This window comes from Pseudorasbora parva, chromosome 23 (assembly GCF_024679245.1).
Source record: "Pseudorasbora parva isolate DD20220531a chromosome 23, ASM2467924v1, whole genome shotgun sequence".
NCBI lineage: Eukaryota > Metazoa > Chordata > Actinopteri > Cypriniformes > Gobionidae > Pseudorasbora > Pseudorasbora parva.
Window position 1 is genome coordinate 21,619,953 of NC_090194.1, and position 22,708 is coordinate 21,642,660.

A 22,708-nucleotide genomic window follows, 5' to 3' on the forward strand; every position below is an offset into this window, starting at 1 on the left:
GTCCAAATGCTGAAGTTGTATTATCCTTAGCCTTCTCTTAAAAATAAATTAAGCCAAATCACAGAGACCGCAACAATGATTTTAATATCAGTGTCAGGTAAGAGTAATATCCGTGCATATAATTTATGGAAGTTTATTATAAACAGCCACTTTTATAAGATCATGTGAAAAAAATTTTTTTATCCATTTGAATTCTATCAATAAATAATTAGTTTAAAGAGGTGTCATACATGATCTTTGCAAACACAGCACATGACCTTCTTTAAAGCCCATGTTATAGAAAAGTATTTAGGATATCACTTTCAATTATGTGCAAATGTATTTTTTGCAGCTCAAAATTTTGTAAGTTCACAAGACCAGTATTTAATTAAAGATATAATATATGTTTTTGTTTTACTTATTTTTCACAATAAAGTGATAGATATTTGTGATAGCCTATGATATGAAAGGGTTAAATTATGAAAAAACAAGAGACAAGGTGACACACACACAGAGAGAGAGAGTGAGAGAGACCCCCCCCCCCCCCACACACACACACACAGAGTGAGAGAGATCCCCTCCACACACACACACATAGAGTGATCCTGAGAGGGGGGGGGGGGGTGACAGAGACACAAAATCAAACCAATAGCTTATTGGTTCTCATTTTTGTCCTTAAACAAAAGGCATTAATCTTCTAATTTTTAAGTTACACTACTTTTTTTTTTTTTAAAGACACTCAAATGTGTTTTTTCCTTTGTTAGTAATGTTTTTTTATATTTATATATTTTTTATTAATAATTATTTGTATTTACACAAATATTTAGCTAATTATATAAAACAATATTGTCAATGCCCTACAAATAAACTGGTTTTATACATTTATTTTTTTATTCAAACCCAGAATAATATGTTTTATCCTTTAATGCAGGCCAAAGCACAGCATTGAGAGGTAATTGTTTTAGACAGAAGAGTGGCACACACACACAGACACACACACACACACACACTGTAGAAATCAGTGACACATGTCCCCATGAGTCTGTGTGCATTCAGGTTGAAGTCCCCACCAGGCTAGAAAAAATAACACACACACATACACACACACACACACACACACACACACGCACACACACGCACACACACACACAGTAGTAATGCTGAAGTATGCTGCAGGCAACCCTTATAAGCTCAGCCCATCCCCCCGATCCCCCCCCCCCTCCTCCCAACACACACACACACACACACACACGCACAGACTCATGTCTGGTTCACTCTTTTTGGGGACTCAAGCATAGACGTAATGGTTTTTATGCTGTACAAACCATATATTCTGTCCTCCTACACTGCCCCTCACAGGAAACTTTCTGCATTTTCACATTTTCAAAGTAACTCATTCTGTCTGATTTATAAGCTTTTGTACCCACTGGGACGTCCCCATGAGTCTGTGTGCATTCAGGTTTTAGTCCCCACCAGGCTAGAAAACCATTCACACACACACACACAGAGGCAAGGTTTTTTGCTTGAAAACTTATACAATATTGCCCTCTACTGGTCATTTAAGGGAGAGCATAAGTGTTGAAAAAACAAAAAACAAAAAAACCAGTGTGATATGTAGAATAACCAGCAGGTGGGAGTATAGCCTTATTTATGAACCAGGCACTTGTGTGCTTATTTTGTGTTTTTTAGGCTTATGCTAAGGGAAAACCGTTTGAGTATCCAATAACCGTTCGCATTTTAGCATCTTCTGTATATTTACTTCATGTTGTCCGAGTTTGGAGGAGATTGAATGAATCGCTTTTGAGGAGAAGGTAAAAACTCAGAGCTCGCTTTCCACTTTGTGTTATCTTCCAACCAAATTATCTGACTTCCTGTTGGTCAGAGCTAATGACTGTAAATTAGAAAGTTGTCCGGCTCGAAAAGTACAATATATATACCGAGTTTGGTGAATGTAGATAAAACTAACCCCCCGCTTTGGACAAAAGTGACACTTCCCACTGCCAGTTGGTGGCGCTATAACTTTGACTCACAAAAGTCATATCCATGTGATCGGCCTCTTATAACGAACACACAGCTGAAGTTTCATCAAAATGAATTAATGTATGCAAAAGTTATAACACACTTCCTGTTTCCCTTTTCTCGCCATAAATTCGTCTCTTCGCCACGGCCAAACCGTTTGAGATATCAGAAAGTCGCTTGCAATTTAGCATCCTCAGTGTCTTGACTTCATGCTGACCGAGTTTGGTGCTGATCGGGTGAATCGTCTAGGAGGAGTATCGCAAATTCCAGAGCGTGCGTTTTCCGAACAACCCATAATAGCTCACTTCCTGTTGGGCTGACGCATAACTTAGAGCACGAAAGTTGTTTGGCCCGATGAGCTCTATATGTGTACCGAGTTTCATATATGTACGTGAAAGTGTGTTTGATTTATAGACCACGTTTTCAGACCCCACTTTAGGGGGCGCTGTCGAGCCCCACTGCCACGCCCGGGTCCCAGCCTCAGCCCGGCCCTGATGGCCGCGCATTCTGATGCGTGTGCAAAGTTTCAAGAGTTTTCGAGCATGGGAAGCGCCTCGAAAATGCCCAAATAGTCGGGTTAAAATAATAATAATAATAATAATAATAATAATAATCCTTAGAAGAACAATAGGGCTCTGCGCCCTTTCAGGGCTTGGGCCCTAATAATAATCCTTAGAAGAACAATAGGGCTCTTCGCCCTTTCAGGGCTTGGGCCCTAATAATAACAAAAAAGAAAAATAATCCTTAGAAGAACAATAGGGCTCTGCGCCCTTTCAGGGCTTGGGCCCTAATGAGTTTTTTTAGCATCAAGATGTCAAGATCTGATTTATGAGTGTATATGCTGGTGCTGTAAATGGTCACCATTCCTATTTATGTTTTCACCATTTTAATCATCTATTTGTCTTCACATTTTAAATGGTCCTGCAAATGCTTTTCAAATTACTTTAGCTTGTCACACCACAACTTCCTGTTTTTAAACTGCTATGGTTAATTTGGACTCACATAAGAATCTATGGCGGCGTATCTCTTCTGATCTTCTGTCAAGCAAAAGTCGTCCCAGTTACTACAGCGCACATGTTTGTCTTTGGAGAGCCGTTTCTTCAACAAGTGCTTCACTAGACCATCCAAACTCCACTTCTCACAACATCTCAGCTGAATAAAACAACCAACACACACACACACGTCAATACATCTCACTTCAAAGCAGCATGAACTTTTTTGCAGCAATACATGATTTTATCATTATAACCAACAATAAGTTATTTTCTTCACACATTGAAGACAATGAGCTTCACTGAATAACTTATCGCATCACTACTTTCATGTCTCACCCCTGATATGCTCTTTCGTTTCAAACAAACACCTTCTTGATGCCATGTTTCCACTGTTATGTCGTGCAGCATAAACTTTATCATAAACAAAAATCTCAAAACAATATTTCGCATCCTTGTATCATTAAGTACTTCAGTATTATTCATATACTATTAAAGTATTTATTAATGTTTTGAATTCAATTTAATAAAATAATGTAATATTTTTAATTTGAGCTAAAATTAACAAATTTTAACTTACATTAACTCATAATTTTAACTTACCTACTCAGTTGCCATGTAATAAGCAAGACAAATTACAGTCAGACAGTTATTATAGCAAAATAAATCCCTGATCACCTGGGCCCTCATTTATCAATCTTGCGTAGAAACTGGTGTATATGTTGGCATAAGATTATGCTTACACTCCTCTCATCGCCTGATTTATGAAGCTGTGTGTACCTCTGCAATCCAGGTGTACGCAATACTTGCCCTTGATAAATGTGGCGGCTGAAACCGATCGTCATTAGAATAACACGCCCCTATATATTCAAGTCTCCGCCTCTCCCACGCCCTCATTTTACGCCATGGACAAACAGAAGACGGCAAAGAAGCGAAACTTCTCCGACGTGGAGATCGGGCGCGTCTCAATCATCTCAATAGTCCACTAGTCAGGGCACTGATTAGGACATAAGTCAATGGGCTGACTCCCTGATCAGTGCTCTGACTACTGAACTAGAGAGATGATTGATACGCGCCCATCGAGACCATCACCAGGGAAGTGGAAAAAAACCCCGAAATTGTTTTATTTGGGAGTTTAAAGAGTGGGATTAAAAGCACCCAAAAAACAAACAAATATGGACCCAAATTACGAGTACTATTAATAATGTGGAGGTTGAGAAGCGCACTCCACATTCATTCACATTAATAATTACATGACAATTTGTAAGATTCTTCTTCTTATTATTATTATGATTATTATTCTTAATTACGCTTGTTATTTAGAAGAAGAATGTCGTTTTTATTGATTTTATTATTATTTAAAAGAAGACGGTCATTTTTATTATTTTGTCAGTCTGAATTATTTTAGTCCCAGTACGTGCGCAGCTGCCGGGCCAGGCGGGCATGAACCGTCAGGTAAAGCGCACAGGCTCGCGACTGTAGGAATAGGCCTACATATGCCTACAAATCAAACGCTTTGGTAAAGTCACACAAATTAAACATTGACGTTCATGTTGCACAAAAATAAACACTGAATGTTGTTGTGGTTTTTAACAGTGGGTAATAATATAGCATATCTTGTCAGTGCGTTTTGTGGTGTTATTGTTTTTCTGCGCATTTTCCCACTAACTCAAACGTGCGTACACCACCTCCTGAGCTGGCGTAGGATTTGAGCGTGCCGTACGCCAACGTCCATATTGCTAAATTTCAAAGTCACCGTGGGTTTGGGTGTACGCAAGGTGTACGCTGGAAATTTGGTGTACGCACTTTTGATAAATGAGGGCCCTGGTGAGGGTTTATTTGTGATAATGACTGTAACTGTACCATGAGCTCGCAAATGGATGCATTTGCTATTTAAACAGCGTGGCGCAGGACGTGAAAATGATAACTGCATGGGACAAAAACTACCATTGTGCTGGGTGAATGAAAGGACCCTGCGCGTTACAGGTTTGATCAAGAATGAGCACCAGTAATAGTGATACATGACTCCTCAAACTCTACTAATAAAAAGAAGTAAGGTTTCATACACATACTAAAAATAATGGATGATGAAATACATTTATAAATACTAAGACAACGTACCGTCTCATTGGCCAGATCAGAGAGCTCAACAATATTCTTCAATTTGATGTCATAATCAGATAATAACTTCCACTTGTCACCCTCAATTCCCACTCCGACTTTCATGATGCTCTCATCCTCCAAAAACACCTTCAGGCCAGGAGGAAACCCTGGGGGCATGATGAGAGATATGTGAGCAGATAATCAGATGATACTGAACAACAACAGGCAGCTTCTGCCTGAGCCCACCTGACATGGAGGAGATGTGAAACAGATAGCATTTGTCCTGTGATGCACACAGCTGCACTACGGCCACTTTCTTGGTCTTCCCTTTGGTGAAGCTGGGCGGCCATTCCAGATCAAATCCCACCACTGACCCCAACGTCAGACCACATCTGGATGACACACAAAGGCAGAACATAAGGACATTTCAGAGCTGAACTAGCAGAAAAAAACATGTAGTCACATTAGAAATTTAATTAAATAGAAACAGAGAACAGTTACTTGACACATTGAAGTTGGGCATTTTAACATGGGGGCTCTATGGGATTTGACTCACTTTTGGAGCCTTTTTCCAGCGGTTGATCAATGAATTTCAATTTAAGTCACTTCTGTGTTGGATTCAAGAGAGAGAACGAAATGTTGCCACTTGTGATGAACATAAAAGACATTATTTTGAAGAATGTAGGTAACCAAACAGGGTGCTTCTCAATACTCAAAATGATGCTTCACTGTCCTTCAGCCCTTGACCCAGATTGAACTAAACCATCTTGAAGGACAGCTTGATTCTCCACCAGGTACAAGGACCAATGAAGCTTCCTGAGGAGTCATGGGTGGCGTAGTCTCGTATACACTTACGGAAATGAACCACAAATTAAACCATGGTTTTGCTAACCATAGTATTTGTAGTAAAACTGGCAATATAAACGGAAATCAATCCACAAAAACGAAAATAAAAAAGCGTACTACATTTTACTATAATAAAACCACGGTTAATTTTTGTGAGGTGTCAAAGGGTGTTTATCAGTTACCGTAAATTCATTTAAAAATGTAAATTCAACAGGTATGAATTATGAAAGGGAACAGTAAGAGAAAAAAAACTGAGAACACAAGCACTGGATTGTGGCAGTTCAGTTGGGAAATAAATGTATTTATTATTCAGAATGTACATTCGGAAGAGAACATTTTTCAGCATGTTAAAGATATGAGATCAAAAAGGTTTCAAAATGCATACTACACACAATTTGGACAAAGTGTTTCATTTAAATTTAGACTCTTTTCAACCTTCAAGCTAAGATCCTAAAGAAAGTTGTTTTATTACAGAGCTTAATGGATGCAAACAACATCCTTGATAAAAGGTTTTCACTCTGGTTTTAGAAACAACCATAGCACAGAGTCTCCTCTATTAAGAGTACTGAATGACATTTTGCTATCTGTGGAGTCCAGGTACCCTGTAATTTTAGTGCTTTTAGATTTGAGTGCGGCATTCGACACATTTGACCACAGAATTTTGGTGTCACGCCTTGAATTGGCATCCGAGGAAGTGGTTTAAATCTTCTCACTCGCAGAACCTTTTCAGTTGACATTTGAGGCTTGGTTTAATCTGTAGCTTCTCTTAGGTGTGGTGTTCCTCAAGGATCCATCTTGGCTCCTACTTCCGTTTTCTCTATACATGCTACCATTAGGCTCTAGTCTTAGCAGGGATGCACCGATATCATTTTTTCAGAACCGATCCAATTCTATATTAAAAATTCGATACCAATCCGATATCAGTGCAGTTTTGTTTAAAAATTCTATGCAGAATTTCTATACCTCATTGTGTTGAGTTAAACACAATCTACTAAATACAGACAACTTCATAAAGAAAAATAAAATAAAATAATATATATATATATATATATATATATATATATATATATATATATATATATATATATATATATATATATATATATATATATATATATATATATATATATATACATATATATATATACACATACATATATATATATATATATATATATATATATATATATATATATATATATATATATATATATATACACACACACACATAAGATAGATAGATAGATAGATAGATAGATAGATAGATAGATAGATAGATAGATAGATAGATAGATAGATAGATAGATAGATAGATAGATAGATATAGATAGACAGATAGATAGATAGATAGAAATTCCTCAAATAAAAGCCTGTAGTCAATTAAACGCTGGGCCTCTGATAGTGGCCGGGGTCGTGGTCAGTATGAACAAATAAAGGCCAGGGGGAAATGTGTGGATAATCTCCTAAATGCCTTTTATTTAATGTGCATTCAAGTTCATGGTAATGTACAGTAGGGTTGTGCCATGACAACTAACCGACATCACGCAACCATCCTGATGCCACGCGCCCCGGTTCTTGTGAGTGCGACACACACTAATCCTATAGTAGTCTCTTCTATAATTAACCTAAAAACTTTGCAGGGATTGCTCTGTAAATTAAATTGCGACTATAACGGACGCATTTATGCCATTTTAAATAGGCTACTGTAGTCTATGATAGATGTGATGTCTTAAAATACTGTGTCAGGCAGTAAAACACAAATATTGAACTTCACCTCTCGTCTTTTTTATACGTCTTACTCTGCATTTAACTTAAAATATTTTGTTTTGTACAAGAAAACAGAATAGGTTTCAAAATAAACTATGTTGATGAAATATTGTAAAGTGGTCATATGAACTAGGCTACACAAAAGACGTTTAAAAAACTATATAGTCTATGCAAAATCAAAATTGAATATCTCAGAAAGAAGTGCGTGCAATCTATTGAAAAGCGCAGATGAGTTATGAATTAGTTGGGTCAGAAAAATAACAAAATAATAGTTTTTAAGTATAAAAAATGGTGTAAAGCGACATAGGCTATTAAAATAAAAAGTGCTTAAAAATACACAATTCTTCTTAAATGTAAGGAAGCTTTTTTCCCTCAGATTGCAACAATATAGGCTATAGAAAGCGCAGAGTCATTAATTGGGTTAGAAAAATAACGAAATTATAGTTTTTTAGAGTAGAAAATAATATTTATGTAAAGAAATATATTAAAGGTCCCGTTCTTCGCATGTTTTCGAAGCTTTGATTATGTTTACAGTGTGCAATATAACATGAGTTCATGTTTCGCGTGTAAAAAAAACACTGTATTTTTCACACAATTTACTTATCTGTACAGCGCTGTTTCCTCTGTCCTAAAAACGGCCTGATGATTTCCTTGTTCTATGAAGTCCCTCCTTCAGAAACACGTAACGAGTTCTGATTGGGCCAGTGCTTCCCGTGTTGTGATTGGACAGCAGCTTAGCGCACTTTGCCCGGAAAGGTCCCGCCTCTTACCATAACGGGGAGATGCAAGCGCTGAATGCGCACTCTTCTCCACGTGGGAGAGCAACAAGACCAAAAAAAAAAAAAATCAATGATATCTGTCCACTGGAACGCTATTGCTTTTATTCGCTATTAATTTAAAACGGTTTATTTAAAGCAATTATTTTTCAAATAGGCCTGTCCCTAATAAAAGCCTGCTTCAAATAAAATCCGGTTCCCATCTGCAGTTCAGGTAAATAAAGGCCCTGGTCTTTATTTGAGGAATTACGGTATATATAAAAATCACAATCTATGACAAAAATACTACTATAAACTAGATGGTGGATAAATAAGATTAGTGGACAATTCAGTAACAATAGTTACTCTAGAAAAATCATGAGTGCACAATAATTATATAAAATCTAAACATTTAGTAGGAAAAAAAATAAAGAAAACCACAAAAAGAATTTACACGTTGTAAAATTCCTTCATGAAAATCAAGTAAATTATATTTATAGAAATAGGACCTATATACTAAGAAATTATATTTATTTTAAATGTATAGCGCATCTTTTTGTTGAGGCAGCAACATATTATATAGATAGGGCAGAACAAGAAAGGCTATTAATAATCTTTCATAGCGCAAACGTATTATAATATGAACGGCTCAAATACAGAGCGTCACAAAGCACGTATGCGTATCCCCGTGCGCAGGATAACTGTTGTAACAGAACACGACACACAGTTTGAAAGCTGAATGGAGAGTGACTGGGCCACAGCGGAGGGAAGCACATTGATGTGAACTTGAATTTAATTACTTAAATATTCATCTGTACTCACATTAAACTATGAAATGGCTTTCAGAACACTTATAATATAGTGCATGAAGCGTTGATTATGCTTTATAATGTTTTTGTGCCTTTTGTGGGGCTTAACAAAAATAGAATATTATACGCACAGTATCGGATTTGGATCGGTCCTGTCTGACCAATACCCGACCCTGTCAAGCAATGGTGGATTGGAGCCAATACCGATACTGAGTATCGGAGCATCCCTAATTCTTAGGGGCCATGGAGTGTCTTTTCATTTTTATGCAGATGATACTCAAATCTATCTGCCTTTGAACTGCAATGACAAGGAAGGCTTAGAAATGTTGCATGCTTGTTTAGTCCTGGTCCTCATTTTTTACACTTAAATGCAAGTTACATGGAAGCAATTGTTTTGGGCATTCTAGGGGTAAAGATAAAACAGATCTAATACATTTTAAATATTGGGAATATGAATTCCTACATCAAACCAGCAGTGAAAAATCTATTAGTTATTTTAGATTCTTCCTAGCCTGACTTCAACATATTCAGTAATGCACTGTCTTTATAAAGTATCTTCTTATTAAAATGTTTGTACACTTACAAAGTTCTCAATGCTTCAGTTTGCATGCAAGGACCCTCATTATGCTACCGTGTTAGTGTGAGGCTATTTTGAGCTGTGTTAGTGGTATTAACTAGCGATTTATTCTATGCCCCATACACTAGCGCCACAAGCGAATCTGTTTTTAGAGATAAAACTCTTTACATTCGATTTTCATGAAAATGCATCCCAGAGAACGATCTACTTGGTAACCATCTGTTAACCTCTTAACCTTCCCCCTGCGCCGAGAAATAAATTAAAAAATGACATACCCCAAATAAAAATGTCTGCAGCTCTTAAACCCTATGGTCTATATCCATAAATGTGGTCTTATTTTAAACTAGACACTTCAAATTATGTTACCCAAAAGTCATAATAACTCAAAGTAGTATAGGGACATATTAAAACAAGGGGAAATATGCATGTAAGTGACTCACGTTTTTATTTTTTTATTATTCCCTTATGGAAAAAATATGAGATTTTAATTTTAATGCCCTGAAAATAACCTAAATATAAAACTGAATGTCTGATCATGCTTTGATTAAAATTTGAGGACGATTCTCTCAAAAATGTAGCTTCTGTAAGCTTTTATGTCAAAAAAGACTTGGCGTCCTTTCAATAAAGTCCAATTATATTAGAACATTTGTGTAATAGTAAAGAGTAGTTTTTATTCAAATAAATCTGCAATAAACTGCTAATTATAATGCATTTGCAGGCCCTGATAACTAAAACAACTATTTACAGAATTTACAAGTGTTAAAATCTCATTTAGTTGATAAAAACAGTCTCTAATTTAGTCTGCGCGTTGTGTATGGTAAGTGTGTGCGGCAGGCAGGCACTTACACTGGCAGGCGCTGGATACTAATGAACATATCTATGCTAATGAATACCTTGAAGACGACGCTAAGTAAGCATGAGGTATTCACCAATGCTTCTTACGACATCTCTTACAGAAACTACGCAAAATATTGTCTTTTGATTCGTTACTACATCCATCAATCAAATCTATGCTGGCTATGCATTAGCTAGGCATTGACTGGCTTATCCAACTAAAACAACCGGCGAGTTTGACTGACAGATGTATCACCCAGTGACGAGCTCCCTTTCTATTTATGTGTCCTAGTCAGCTTTTGATTGAAGGAGAGAGACCTGGGAGGGTTTAATTTGACCGGAACAGTCCACAGTACAGGGGAGATTGTCAAAATAATGATTATAATAGCTATTTCATTGAAAATGGACATGATTGATTACTCTTAACGCAAAGCGCTTAAGCAAACAACGGAGGATTTTTAGTTTTTTCCCCTTATTTTTCGTTGTTTTGGATTAAAAGTGGGATGCATTTTGAAGAGTGGACTCTTACACAGACATGTATGCTCTTGTTTCGTGGATTCGTCCGATCTGATCTGAACGTCAGGAGATGAAAGATGAGTACCGCGTTCATTATGCTAATGTTTAAATAGCCACTGCTTTAGCATTTAATTTAACCCTTTCCTCTCTGGTGTATTTATTGCAAAAACGAGTTCAGAACATGAATCTTGAGTGTTTTAGCTTTCAAATGATGCATAGTTTGTGATAGTTGATTGAACAGCTTGTATAAAACAAAAGTAATTATAAGTAGAGACACGCCCACTTGCGTCAGACGCCCCGCCCACGAACCGGTGCGGATTAAGAAGTTAATTACCCCTAGGTTCATTTTTCTCCGGAGTTGTCCTTTAAACTTATTCAATAAATTAATACAGTACAAGTTTGTTTTTTTTCACTTGAAACTCGTCCAGATTTAAGCCCTTCTTATCTGTCAAAGATCTTAAAAGAATTACACATGCTTTCGTTTTAACTTCGTCTGGATTATTGTAATTCTCTATATTTTGGAATATCCCAATCTATCATAACAAGGCTTCAACTGGTTCAAATCACTGCAGCTAGATTTTTTCCTTTCTTAATCCCTAAATGCTCTGGCACCTTTCTACCTATCCAAACATTAAAATTTGAACATGCCAGTCAGATTTCTGCGGTTCACAAGCACAAAACACTTTGCCCCAGCCCAGATCAAAGTTGAAGTCCAGAGTGGATTGTGTGATCGCATTTGTTGGACCGAGGCTATAGAATAATTTCCCATTATCCTTGAGGTCCCTATCCTCTGTATATGCATTTAAATTGAACTTGTTTAACTTAAGTCATATCTTCTTACCCAGGCATTTAACTCATCTTAACGGAACTTAAATTGGCAAGAGTCATTAATAACAACTTCACTCAACAACAATAGCTTGTTTTGAGCATCATACGCAACTTCTACGCACATCACTTGCGCATTACTTTCCAGTTTCATTTTTTTTTTAATCCGATAAAGCATTTAAATGTCCTCTTGATCGGAATAGAAAAGGTTTAAACCACCTCTTACAATCTAAATGAAATGTACTTTTTCATTTAGATTTCCACTGTGCTACTAGTCCAATTACTAATTGATTTTTAGTATTTTTCTTTTCTTTTTCATACTATGAATGTCAATGAGGACCAGAAACTGTTTGGTTACCCACATTCTTCAAAATATCTTCTTTTGTGTTTAACAGAACAAAAAAACGAATACAGGAACAACTTGATGGTGAGTAAATGTTTAAAAAAAAAGAAGAAGAGGGAACTATCCCTATAAAGAATAAATCCTCTGTAGTGCACCGTAATTGTTATGAAAATGCCACAATACATTTTGAAAGTTCAGCCAAATATTACCTTAAATCTTCTGATAAAAATGAACAGTCATGTCTTTCCTGACTGTATATGACTGTTCCACCAAACTCCAGATAAGGAAGATAATCCTCCAGAACATTCTTTTTATAGCTTCCTGTCGTCTGTGGAAACACAATAAACCAATTCAAACAGAATCTGAGATGCATTTACTTTGGTAAAACTGTAAGCACAAAGCAACCAAAGAGTTGATGTTAATGGCAGTGTTGTCACTGAGATGCATCATCCTATTATAGTCAGATGGAAAGGTTGCCAGATGCTTTTCATACAGGTGAATTGTGCTCTAAATTCACCATGTTTGTTTTACAGCTTAGACAATTAAGTTATTTCCTCTCTACTTAAAACTGGTTCACCACACAGCTATTCTCTTTAAAACATTAAGAAATACAATAACAAGAGCATACTGAAAATCCTTTAGATTCATGTAATAACGCGGAAGCAGCAACTGATATGGAATCAAAGAGATGTTGGTTATGATGAGAAAAAAGTGGCTTCATGCAAATATCATATTCATAGTACAGCATACGTCAGGAAACACACATCCAACGATGCAATAAATGCATCATAACAAGCAAACTGTACAGAACAGATCCTGTTATAGACCAGCTGTGTCAAACATTATACAAGCTTTAAAACTGATTTACACTACATAACCCTCAAATGTGGAACAACTTTCCCTTCTACAGGACATGTTTCATTTAAGCTTTTATAAAATTATGTGTATTTAATGAGCTGGTTAAAATAGAGCAGTATTATTAGACCAGTATATCTTGGCTGTTGGCCTGCAAACAGTGCTTTGGTTTTATTTGAATATGAGCATGATAGTGCTGCAGGTGTCTCAGTAAATAATGCAAATAAGTGTCTTTTTCTCTCTCAACCAATAGAAAACATACACATTAGTTAAAGCACAGGTACATAGAGAGAGCATTTCCTCATACTCATACACACACACACACACACAACATACCAACGAAGAGGACACGTGTATGAAAGAACAAACAGAGCAAACTTCAGGCAAACAGGTCAGTGTAATTTAGGGTTTTCACGTGTGGTGTATGTTTGTATTGTTGAATTTTCTTACCTGTTCTTCTTGAGGCTTGTTGTTCATCCATTCAGGTAGAGTCCTGTCACCCATTACAGCTTCATTTCATCCGTATTTAACAATAAAACAACAAAAAGCTAGTTCAGCACATAATAGCGGTAATGCTAGCGGGACTGTTTCTGAGTTTGACATAGGTTAGTTACAGTGTGTGATGATAATAATATTACTTTTGATGTGCGCATACTTACAATGACACTCAAAGCACGCGTTTATTGATCACAGCGCTGAATGTCCCGCTGTCTGCCTCTGCATTTCATTCAGCACTTTATATTCCTCTAAAAGCTTTGAAAATTCACAGCCTATCTGTGCGTGCTGATTATTAATTTGTATTTTTGTGCAACATGTCCAGTTACTTCAGGCAAACTCTCCCGCGCTGTGTTCGTGTGTGAAAAACCGAACAGCGCCACCTGTGGGACTGGAGTGAAATACAGTATTGGCTAAAGTAAAGCAAGTGCTTCGGGGAACAAACTATGGTTATTATACTGTCGCTGTTTAGTTACAATGCTTAACACTTGATATAGGCTAATAAAGAATTAATGGGGCATAATGGCTCCATTACAAGATACATTTGGAAAGTTTCACAGTTCCTCTTAAAGGTATAGCTCAATCAAAAATAAAAAAATAAGACTTTTTAATGTTACTTTTGGTTTGTTGATGCAACCCAGATATAAATTTAAAAATAAAATTTTTAGACTAATAAAATGTAAAGTATAGCTCAAACAATTAAATTCTTTACATGAATGTCCTTCAATGTCAACAATCTTGGTTCTTGCGGGAAAATATTCTCATCGGATGAGCATCCTTCCCACGTCATGCTGGACCGCCAGTCTCTTGTGATTGCACGTAGGACAGTTAGAGATTACAGTTTGTAAACTTTTAAATATGGATTTTTTTTTTTTACACAAATGCATCGCTTGCTGGCCTGGCTCCGCCCTCCTATACGTACGTACTTCCACTCAATTTTCCCTTTCCTTCAGTTCTCCATCTGGGATTGCAATATATTCTCTGGTTTTCTCCGATCAAATTTTAACCGGCGAATCGTCTAATCAGCGAACAGAGGGGGTGGCTGAGAACAATGAAGTTGATGTCATGCGCTACAGTCTATGGTTTGAGATCACATACGTTACAACCAAATGTTAGCGATTGGTTATGGCAGATTCAATAGTTTTAAACTTCAACAGAGTACCCATCAAGGAAGTTAACTTGTCAATGGAGAGTGGCCAGACTCTGTACAAATGAAAGGCACGACAGTCTTGTAGGACCAGGCTATCGCTTCGTTTCAGAAGGCCTTTATTATGCGTTTTGCCTTTACTCACCCAAACATGTCAACAAGGCTACATTACATGAATTCGAGTGCATTAGCAGGTAGTTGATGAATCGCAAGTGTTTGATTTATGAGATGAGGACATGACTGCAACCGCTTATGAGCCTGAAACCAGTCCATCCAGTGCAAGCTTTGACTATTTAAATTTTACTTAACATTATTAAGTAAACATTATTATTTATCCACTATATTGACGAGACCTTTTTGAAGGATATTGGTTTTCTTATGGCCTTTTTGTGCACTTGAGCTGACTTGAGAGTTTGTAGACATTTAAAGGGATAGTTCACCCAAAAATGAAAATGTGATGTTTATCTGCTTACCCCCAGTGCCTCCAATGTAGGTGTCTTTGTTTCTACAGTCGAACAAAGATGTTTAACTCCAACCGTTGCTCAAATAATGCACGTCAATTGGGTGTATTTCTATGAGAGCCACTATGAAAATAAAAAACACATAGACATACAAATCCATATTAAACCCTGTGGCTCGTTGCGACACATTGATGTCTTAAAGGACAACTCCTGGGAATTTTTAAGTTTATCTTGATCGGTATACCTTTGTGAGTGCAGTCTAAAAAAAAAAACTGGATTGGTCCTTGCAACAAGGAGTTATTACAGTTAATGCCCCCACTCAGATAAAATGGCAGCTATGGGGGCATAGACGTAAAGGGTGTCTTTGTGCCTCTTAACAGACACAAACTGCAATTAAAATGTCTGTCCAACAAGAACAGGGCCCTTACATGACACCGAAATGCATTTAGCCACTTAGCCATGGTTTAAATTAGGGATGCACGATATTGGATTTTTGCCGATATCCGATATGCCGATATTTTTCGGCTCATTTTGACCGATGCCGATATATGTTTATTTTTTCCCTTTGTTTGGAAACAACACCATTTTGAGCAAAAACTATTTTTTTTTTCATTCTGGTTTCAGATTTCTGAGGTCTCCTTACTAAAAGGATTCTTGTTGAAGATAAATAAATGTTAATAAAGTACTTTTTATGATAAGAGTATATTAAAAGCTCTGAAAATAACAATAATAAAGTAAGTAATTTTTCACCCCAGAGGCAGCTGTAACCTAAATATTGTATTTTCGGATTTAACGTTTGTGCACATGAAGTGGGGGTGGCATGACATCCATTGATGCTGTCTTTCAATTCTACAATTATTGTAGAGCTCCTTGGATTATTTTTCATCATCCATTTCGTAAAATTTTATTACAGATTAATACACTCTATATAAAAGTATTTAATTTACAAGTGTCATGCTTGTGATTTATGACATCATTACTGATTTGTTTATTCAGAACAATAAGTAACTTCAATTTATTTGTGTATTCTACTTTTCATTGTATTACTGTAACAACAGTGCCCCCACTACATGTATAAATATATAGCGGTTAGCTGGAGGGCACTAGGACCTGGAGGAGCTTCTGCTGCTGTGGAGGCTGCCACACGCTAGAGAGTGGGGAGAAGCGATTGGGCTTGTTTTGGGCTAGTTTTGTTGTGAAAACGTGGCAAATCTGCTGCTGACGGTCACGTCCTTCTGTACGTGCATTCAGAAATTCAAGGCAGCATTTAAAAACAGTCAATATAAATCACTGTACATGCAATGTATTTTCTTGTTTTCACTTGAAGAATGACCGCAGTGCTGACATGGTCTTATCGCTGTAGCACTCCTTGCACACGTGAGTTATTGCAGGCGCATATCAACACGTTATTATATCGGCAAGGCATATCGGCATAATGTTTTCATATCGGCTGATGCCGATTTGTATATTTTAAGCGTTTATCGGCCGATTCCGATGTCGTGCCGATAATATCGTGCATCCCTAGTTTAAATTCACATAAACAGTGTGTTAGACGGCTAGCTGTATCTCACGCTGAAGTCCTGTAGGAACTCAGCGGTAGCCGGGAAAAAAAAAGGCAAATAGTCCAGTTGGGAAGAGCGTTGTGTGTGTAAAGCATGATTATTTTATTGCTGCACATCTTTGCTCAAGCCATGTGTGCCCAAATGGAATGATAAATAAAGTTTACATTACCTCCACAGTGGTTGCACCCGTCTTCAACCACAGAATGGCATTTTTCTTCAACCGGCCCGCTGTGTTGTGTCTGTGTAAGTTAGTCAAGTGTTCGCTGCAAATTTTCGCATTCTGTTGCCAAAATTCGGAAAGGCACAAACCTGAACCATTTCTTCTTCACTTGTGAGCCCGATCGGATCATCACTCTATGATGTCCGGTTCATGAAATAATCGCTCTTTATAACCTGTTCTTTTTAGTGAACCGGCCCAACCAGTTCACCAAATGGGACTGAATCATTCTAAACGGTTTGTGTCTCAAATCAGCGCCGATCCCACAAGTTACTTTAGTTGCTCCATTTCTGAAATGAGTTACAGTCCTTCCAAATAGAAATAAACTAATGTCTTGAATTATATGTTGTTACTCCAACCGTTCACTGAACTGAGTCATGTTTTGCTGAGAGAACCGATGAACTCATGAGCAGCTGATACTGAGCATGCCCGTGTAACTGAACGAGCAGCGGTTCTCAGATCAGCAGTACAGAATCAAAAAACTTTTCTTTCGGGACACGTTCGATACGGAGAGCCAATGAGCAGAGCCTCTTCATACACACGACACTCTTCCTAACTGGACTATTTGCCTTTTTTTTCTGGCTACAACAGAGTTCCCACGGGACTTCAGCAAGAGATAGAGCTAGTCGTCTAAAACAGGTGAATTTAAACAATGGCTAAGTGGCTAAACCCATCTGGATGTCATGTAAGGGCCCTGTTCATGTGATGCTGATAACATCACTGTTTTCTCCAGTACGACTGTACAGCCAAATCTAATTTTTTCGCAATATTATCCTGTTTGACACTGTGAAGCTGCTTTGACACAATCGTGATTGTAAAAGCACTATATAAATAAAGTTGATTGATTGATTGATTCATGTTGGACAGACATTTTACTTGCATTTTGTGTTTCTTATTTTCACTGGTATGTGTCTGTGGTAGTGGTGGCCAAGGACAGGCAGGACAGATAGTAGAAAAAAAAATGAAGTTTATTTCTTCCAACACAAAAACACAAAAAATATATACAGGGCAGATTCCAAACAAAGTTCGTACAAAATCAAAAAACTTGAGGTGTATGTTAACTAAAACTAACAAAAATTAAACGGGCCTAAAAATAAATCTCGCCTGTAAACAAAGTAACAAATCAAAATCAAAGGTCAGGAGGCTATTGTGGCTGGCCAATACTGACCCTAACCCTACTCTTCCCAAAATGTGTGTGTGTGTGTGTGTGTGTGTGTGTGTGTGTGTGTGTGTGTGTGTGTGTATATATATATAATGTCAGGATAATAGGCGGGATTCAGATGCGGGTGCAAACAGCTGTTCATTTATTGAACAGCAAACAACGGTGGAATCAGAAAAAACAGTTAGTGGGTCAGAAATGGCCATGACCGCGGCAATCGGCACCACCAGGAAAGGCTGCTCTCCAATCCAGCCCACCGCCACCAGACAAAAAGCACCGGAGAAAGGCGAGGGAACTTGCAGCCACGAGCACTGGAGCCTGAATGATACGGGACAAGACAGGAGTACAGATACGGACACTGGCAGTCAGAAAAGCGGTATCAACCATAACAGTCTGACAAAGGACAGAGACACACATGGGGCTATAAAGGGAACTAATAACGAGGAGAACAAGGACCAGGTGTGAGAGAGAGCTTACGAGCAGGCACAGGTAGGGGCGGAGACACAAGCAGATGACGAGCTTTCAAAACAAAGCCACGCACCAACACAAAACACAAGCACAAGGACAGGTGATCAGACCCGAGACCCGACAGTACCCCCCCTCCCAGGAGCGCCCCCCGCCGCCCCAGGAGGAGGCTCACCTCGTCCCCGACGGAAGTCCTCGATCAACGAGCTATCCAAAATGTCCAGGGATGGCACCCAGCACCTCTCCTCTGGACCATAGCCCTCCCAGTCCACGAGATACTGAAACCCTCTAACTCGACGCCGTTAGTCGAGTATCCTCCTAACCGTGTAGGTAGGAGAGCCATCCACAAGCCGAGGGGGTGGAGGAATAGGAAGATCGCCAGCAGGATTGATGGGAGAGGAAATACAGGTTTAACCCTGGAAACATTAAACACAGGGTGAACCCGACCAAGAGTAGGAGGAGGCTTGAGCTTGACTGCCACCGGATTAACCACCTTGGTGACCCGGTATGGACCAATGAATCTGGGTGCCAGCTTACGAGAGGGCTCCCGGAGAGGCAGATCCCTGGTAGAGATACTCTTTGGCCACACACATAGGTAGGAGGAGAGGACCGGTGGCGATCGGCTGCTGCCTTGGTTTGTCTAGAGGTTTGGGCCAAAAAAACCCTGACCCTCCTCCAGGTCCGACGGCAACGCTGGACGAAAGCCAGGGCAGACGGGGCAGAGGAGGCTTATAACCCACAGAACACTCAAAGGGGGACATACCTGAAGCTGCCATCGGGAGGGAATTACGGGTGTACTCAATCCAAGAGAGCTGTTGGCACCACAAACTCGGGTTATTGGATGTCAGACAGCGGAGCATTCTTTCCAGATCCTGGTTGACCCGCTCACATTGCCCATTGGTCTTAGGGTGAAAACCAGAAGACAGACTCGCAGAGGCCCCGATCTGTCTACAAAATTCCCTCCAAAACCGGGAGGCAAACTGAGGACTCCTATCAGAAACCACATCTACCGGCAAGCCATGGAGACGGAAGACGTGATCCACCATCAGCTGAGCGGTCTCCCGGGCGGAGGGCAATTTAGGGAGGGGAATAAAATGGGTTGATTTGGAGAACCAATCCACCACCGTGAGAATGACCGTGTTCCCCTTCGAGGGAGGAAGCCCGGAGACAAAGTCAAGGGCGATGTGTGACCAAGGACGAGAGGGTATGGGTAGGGGGCGGAGCAGACCATCAGGATGCCAGTTAACCGGCTTACATTGAGCACAAGTGGGGCAGGCCAACACAAACTGTCTGACATCTCCGGCCAGAGAGGGCCACCAGAAACACTGACGGATGGCAGACAACGTTCCCCAAATCCCTGGGTGGCAGACCAACTTGGACGAATGACCCCACTGAAGGACCTCAGAGCGCAGCGCAGCCGACACAAACAACCTACTCGCAGGACACTCTTCAGGCACTTGCACCCCTCGACCGGCCTCCTCCACTCGCCATTCAATACCCCAGGAGAGCGCCCCGACCACCACCCCTTCAGGGAGAATGGCATTGGCCGCAAGCTCTCCCTCCGGGGCATCAAACAGACGTGAGAGAGCATCGGGCTTAATGTTCTTGGACCCTGGCCGGTACTAGAGCATGAAGTTAAACCCGCCAAGGAAGAGTGCCCAACGGGCCTGTCGCGAATTGAGCCTCTTGGCTGAACGGATATATTCTAAATTCTTGTGGTCCGTCCAGACCAAGAAGGGCTGCGCCGACCCCTCCAACCAGTGCCGCCACTCACCCAGAGCCAATGTCATAGTTACGTTCTGCAGGGCTGAGACGATGAGAGAAGAAAACACATGGATGCACCTTCCCATCACGGAGGGAACGCTGAGATAGAACTGCGCCAACCCCGACATCAGATGCATCAACCTCAACAATGAACTGGGCCTCGGGATCTGGAACCAACAGAATGGGTGCAGAGATAAATCGGGACTTAAGGTTATCAAAGGCTACCTGAGCATCCTGGTTCCAGCTGAAGGCCACCTTGGTGGAGGTTAATGCAGTGAGGGGTGCAGTAATCTGACCAAAATTCCTGATGTAACGGCGGTAGAAGTTGGCAAAACCCAGGAAGCGCTGCAAAGCCTTGCGAGAGTCAGGGACTGGCCACTTAGCAACAGCTTCTATCTTGGCTGGATCAGGCTTGATCCCCCTGGATGAAATAATGTGGCCAAGGAACGTAACAGACTCTGCGTGGAATTCGCACTTCTCCGCCTTGACAAACAGTTGGTTCTCTAACAGACACTGGAGGACCCGTCTAACATGTTGGGTGTGTGCTTGGAGAGAGGGAGAGAAGATAAGAATATCATCCAAATACGTAAAGACGAATTGATTAATCATGTCTCCCAACACGCTATTGACGAGACCTTGGAAGATGGCTGGAGCATTGGTAAGACCAAACGGAAGAACCAGATACTCATAGTGTCCTGATGGTGTGTTGAATGCCGTCTCCCACTCATCCCCCTCCCGAATGCGCACTAGATGGTAGGCATTGCGGAGGTCTAATTTGGTGAAGACCTGAGCTCCCTGTAATAATTCAAAAGCAGAAGACATTAAAGGTAGGGGATACCTGTTCTTAACGGTAATCTCATTCAAACCTCTGTAATCGATATCAAGGATGTAGGGAGCTGTCTTTCTTCTGAACAAAGAAAAACCCTGCACTGGCAGGAGAGGAGGAATGGCGGATGAGCCCAGCCTGAAGGTACTCCCCAATATATTTGTCCATAGCCTCTCTTTCAGGACAGAAAGGGAATAAAGACGACCCTTAGGCAGAGAAGTGCCCGGGAGGAGCTCAATGGCACAGTTGTAGGGACGATGCAGAGGAAGTGAGGTGGCCCGAGACCAACTGAAAACCGCCCGAAGATCACGGTACTCCGCAGGGATGCCAGTAAGGTCAGGAGGATCCACCTGCGAAACACAAGACACAGAGACAGGAGAAAACGCAGCACCTAAACAAGACACGTGACAAGACTGACTCCAGGCTAAAATGGAATTATTGACCCAGTCCACCTGCGGGTTGTGTTTACGCAACCAAGGATGACCTAATACCAACAACGCATTAGGAGAGTCTAAAACAAACAGTTCAATCTCCTCACAATGGTTACCAGAAAGTGAAAGGCATACACGAGGTGTGACGTGTGTGATGGTAGTGAGGGGACTACCTGCCAGAGACCATGCTACAATGGGTTCAGCCAAGAGAATGGTGGGAATATTCCATTCACGAGCAGAGGCAGAGTCCAGGAAATTACCCTCAGCGCCTGAGTCTATAAGCGCTTGGCCCGAGTGGAGTCCCCCCGGAAGGCGAGCTGAAACGGCATTTGAGTGCGTGTGGCTGGAGAGTTAGAACTGGAGAAGGCGGCTTCTCCTTGGCTTTTAATGGACACTGAAGAACAAAATGGCCCGGCTTGCGACAATACAAGCATAATCCTTGGGTTAAACGCTCCTGTTTCTGCCGTGGCGTTAATCGAAGCCGACCCAGCTGCATCGGCTCAGCTTTGGCAGACAATGAACTTGTGGCCTCCTGCGATGAGGACTCTAGGTGGCCCCACGGAGCAGTAGACAGACGGCGCTGACGGCGCCGATTGAGACGCCCCTCAACACGGAGCGTGAGATTAATGATGTCATCCAACCCTCGGGGCAGATCCAACGCAGCCAGTTCGTCGGCAATAGCATGATCCAGTCCATCAAGGAAATGAGCCCGTAACGCCCCCTCATTCCAGGCACAAGCAGCCGCCAAAGTTTGGAATTGTATTACATAATCAGTTGCTGAGCTCCTCTTCTGAGTCAGACTAGACAAAATCTCCCTGAACGGTCAAATAACTTCGTCATCTCTTGACGATAATCCTCGAAAGAGTCACAGCAGGGCGCACGCGAATTCCACGCGGCCACGCCCTATTCGCGGGCGTGCCCGGAGAGAAGGGTGATGACATACGCCACTTTAGTCGCCTCT

The 22,708-nt window shown here is 40.3% G+C and overlaps 2 protein-coding genes across 6 annotated transcripts in view; one reads left to right on the plus strand and one right to left on the minus strand.

Annotated features, from left to right (window-relative positions):
• wrn (WRN RecQ like helicase) overlaps positions 1 to 14,084 on the minus strand; it is a 78,989-nt gene extending 64,905 nt beyond the window's left edge. For 2 of the 5 annotated variants that reach the window (XM_067433912.1, XM_067433910.1), the window contains exons 1-6: positions 13,880 to 14,084; positions 13,671 to 13,729; positions 12,575 to 12,693; positions 5,340 to 5,485; positions 5,112 to 5,260; positions 3,001 to 3,150 (exon numbers count right to left, since the gene is read on the minus strand). In XM_067433912.1, the coding sequence (XP_067290013.1) occupies positions 3,001 to 3,150; positions 5,112 to 5,260; positions 5,340 to 5,485; positions 12,575 to 12,693; positions 13,671 to 13,724 (618 nt within the window). In that variant the 5' untranslated portion in view covers positions 13,725 to 13,729; positions 13,880 to 14,084. Of the gene's footprint in view, positions 1 to 3,000; positions 3,151 to 5,111; positions 5,261 to 5,339; positions 5,486 to 5,649; positions 5,702 to 12,574; positions 12,694 to 13,670; positions 13,858 to 13,879 lie in introns of those variants that run through there. The other 3 variants (XM_067433913.1, XM_067433911.1, XM_067433914.1) reach the window with 3 other exon arrangements.
• Positions 13,481 to 22,708, plus strand: part of LOC137062947 (uncharacterized) — a 49,982-nt gene continuing 40,754 nt past the window's right edge. Inside the window, exon 1 of the mRNA XM_067433908.1 lies at positions 13,481 to 13,611. The gene's annotated coding sequence lies outside the window, so the exon portion shown is untranslated. The remainder of the gene's footprint in view (positions 13,612 to 22,708) is intronic.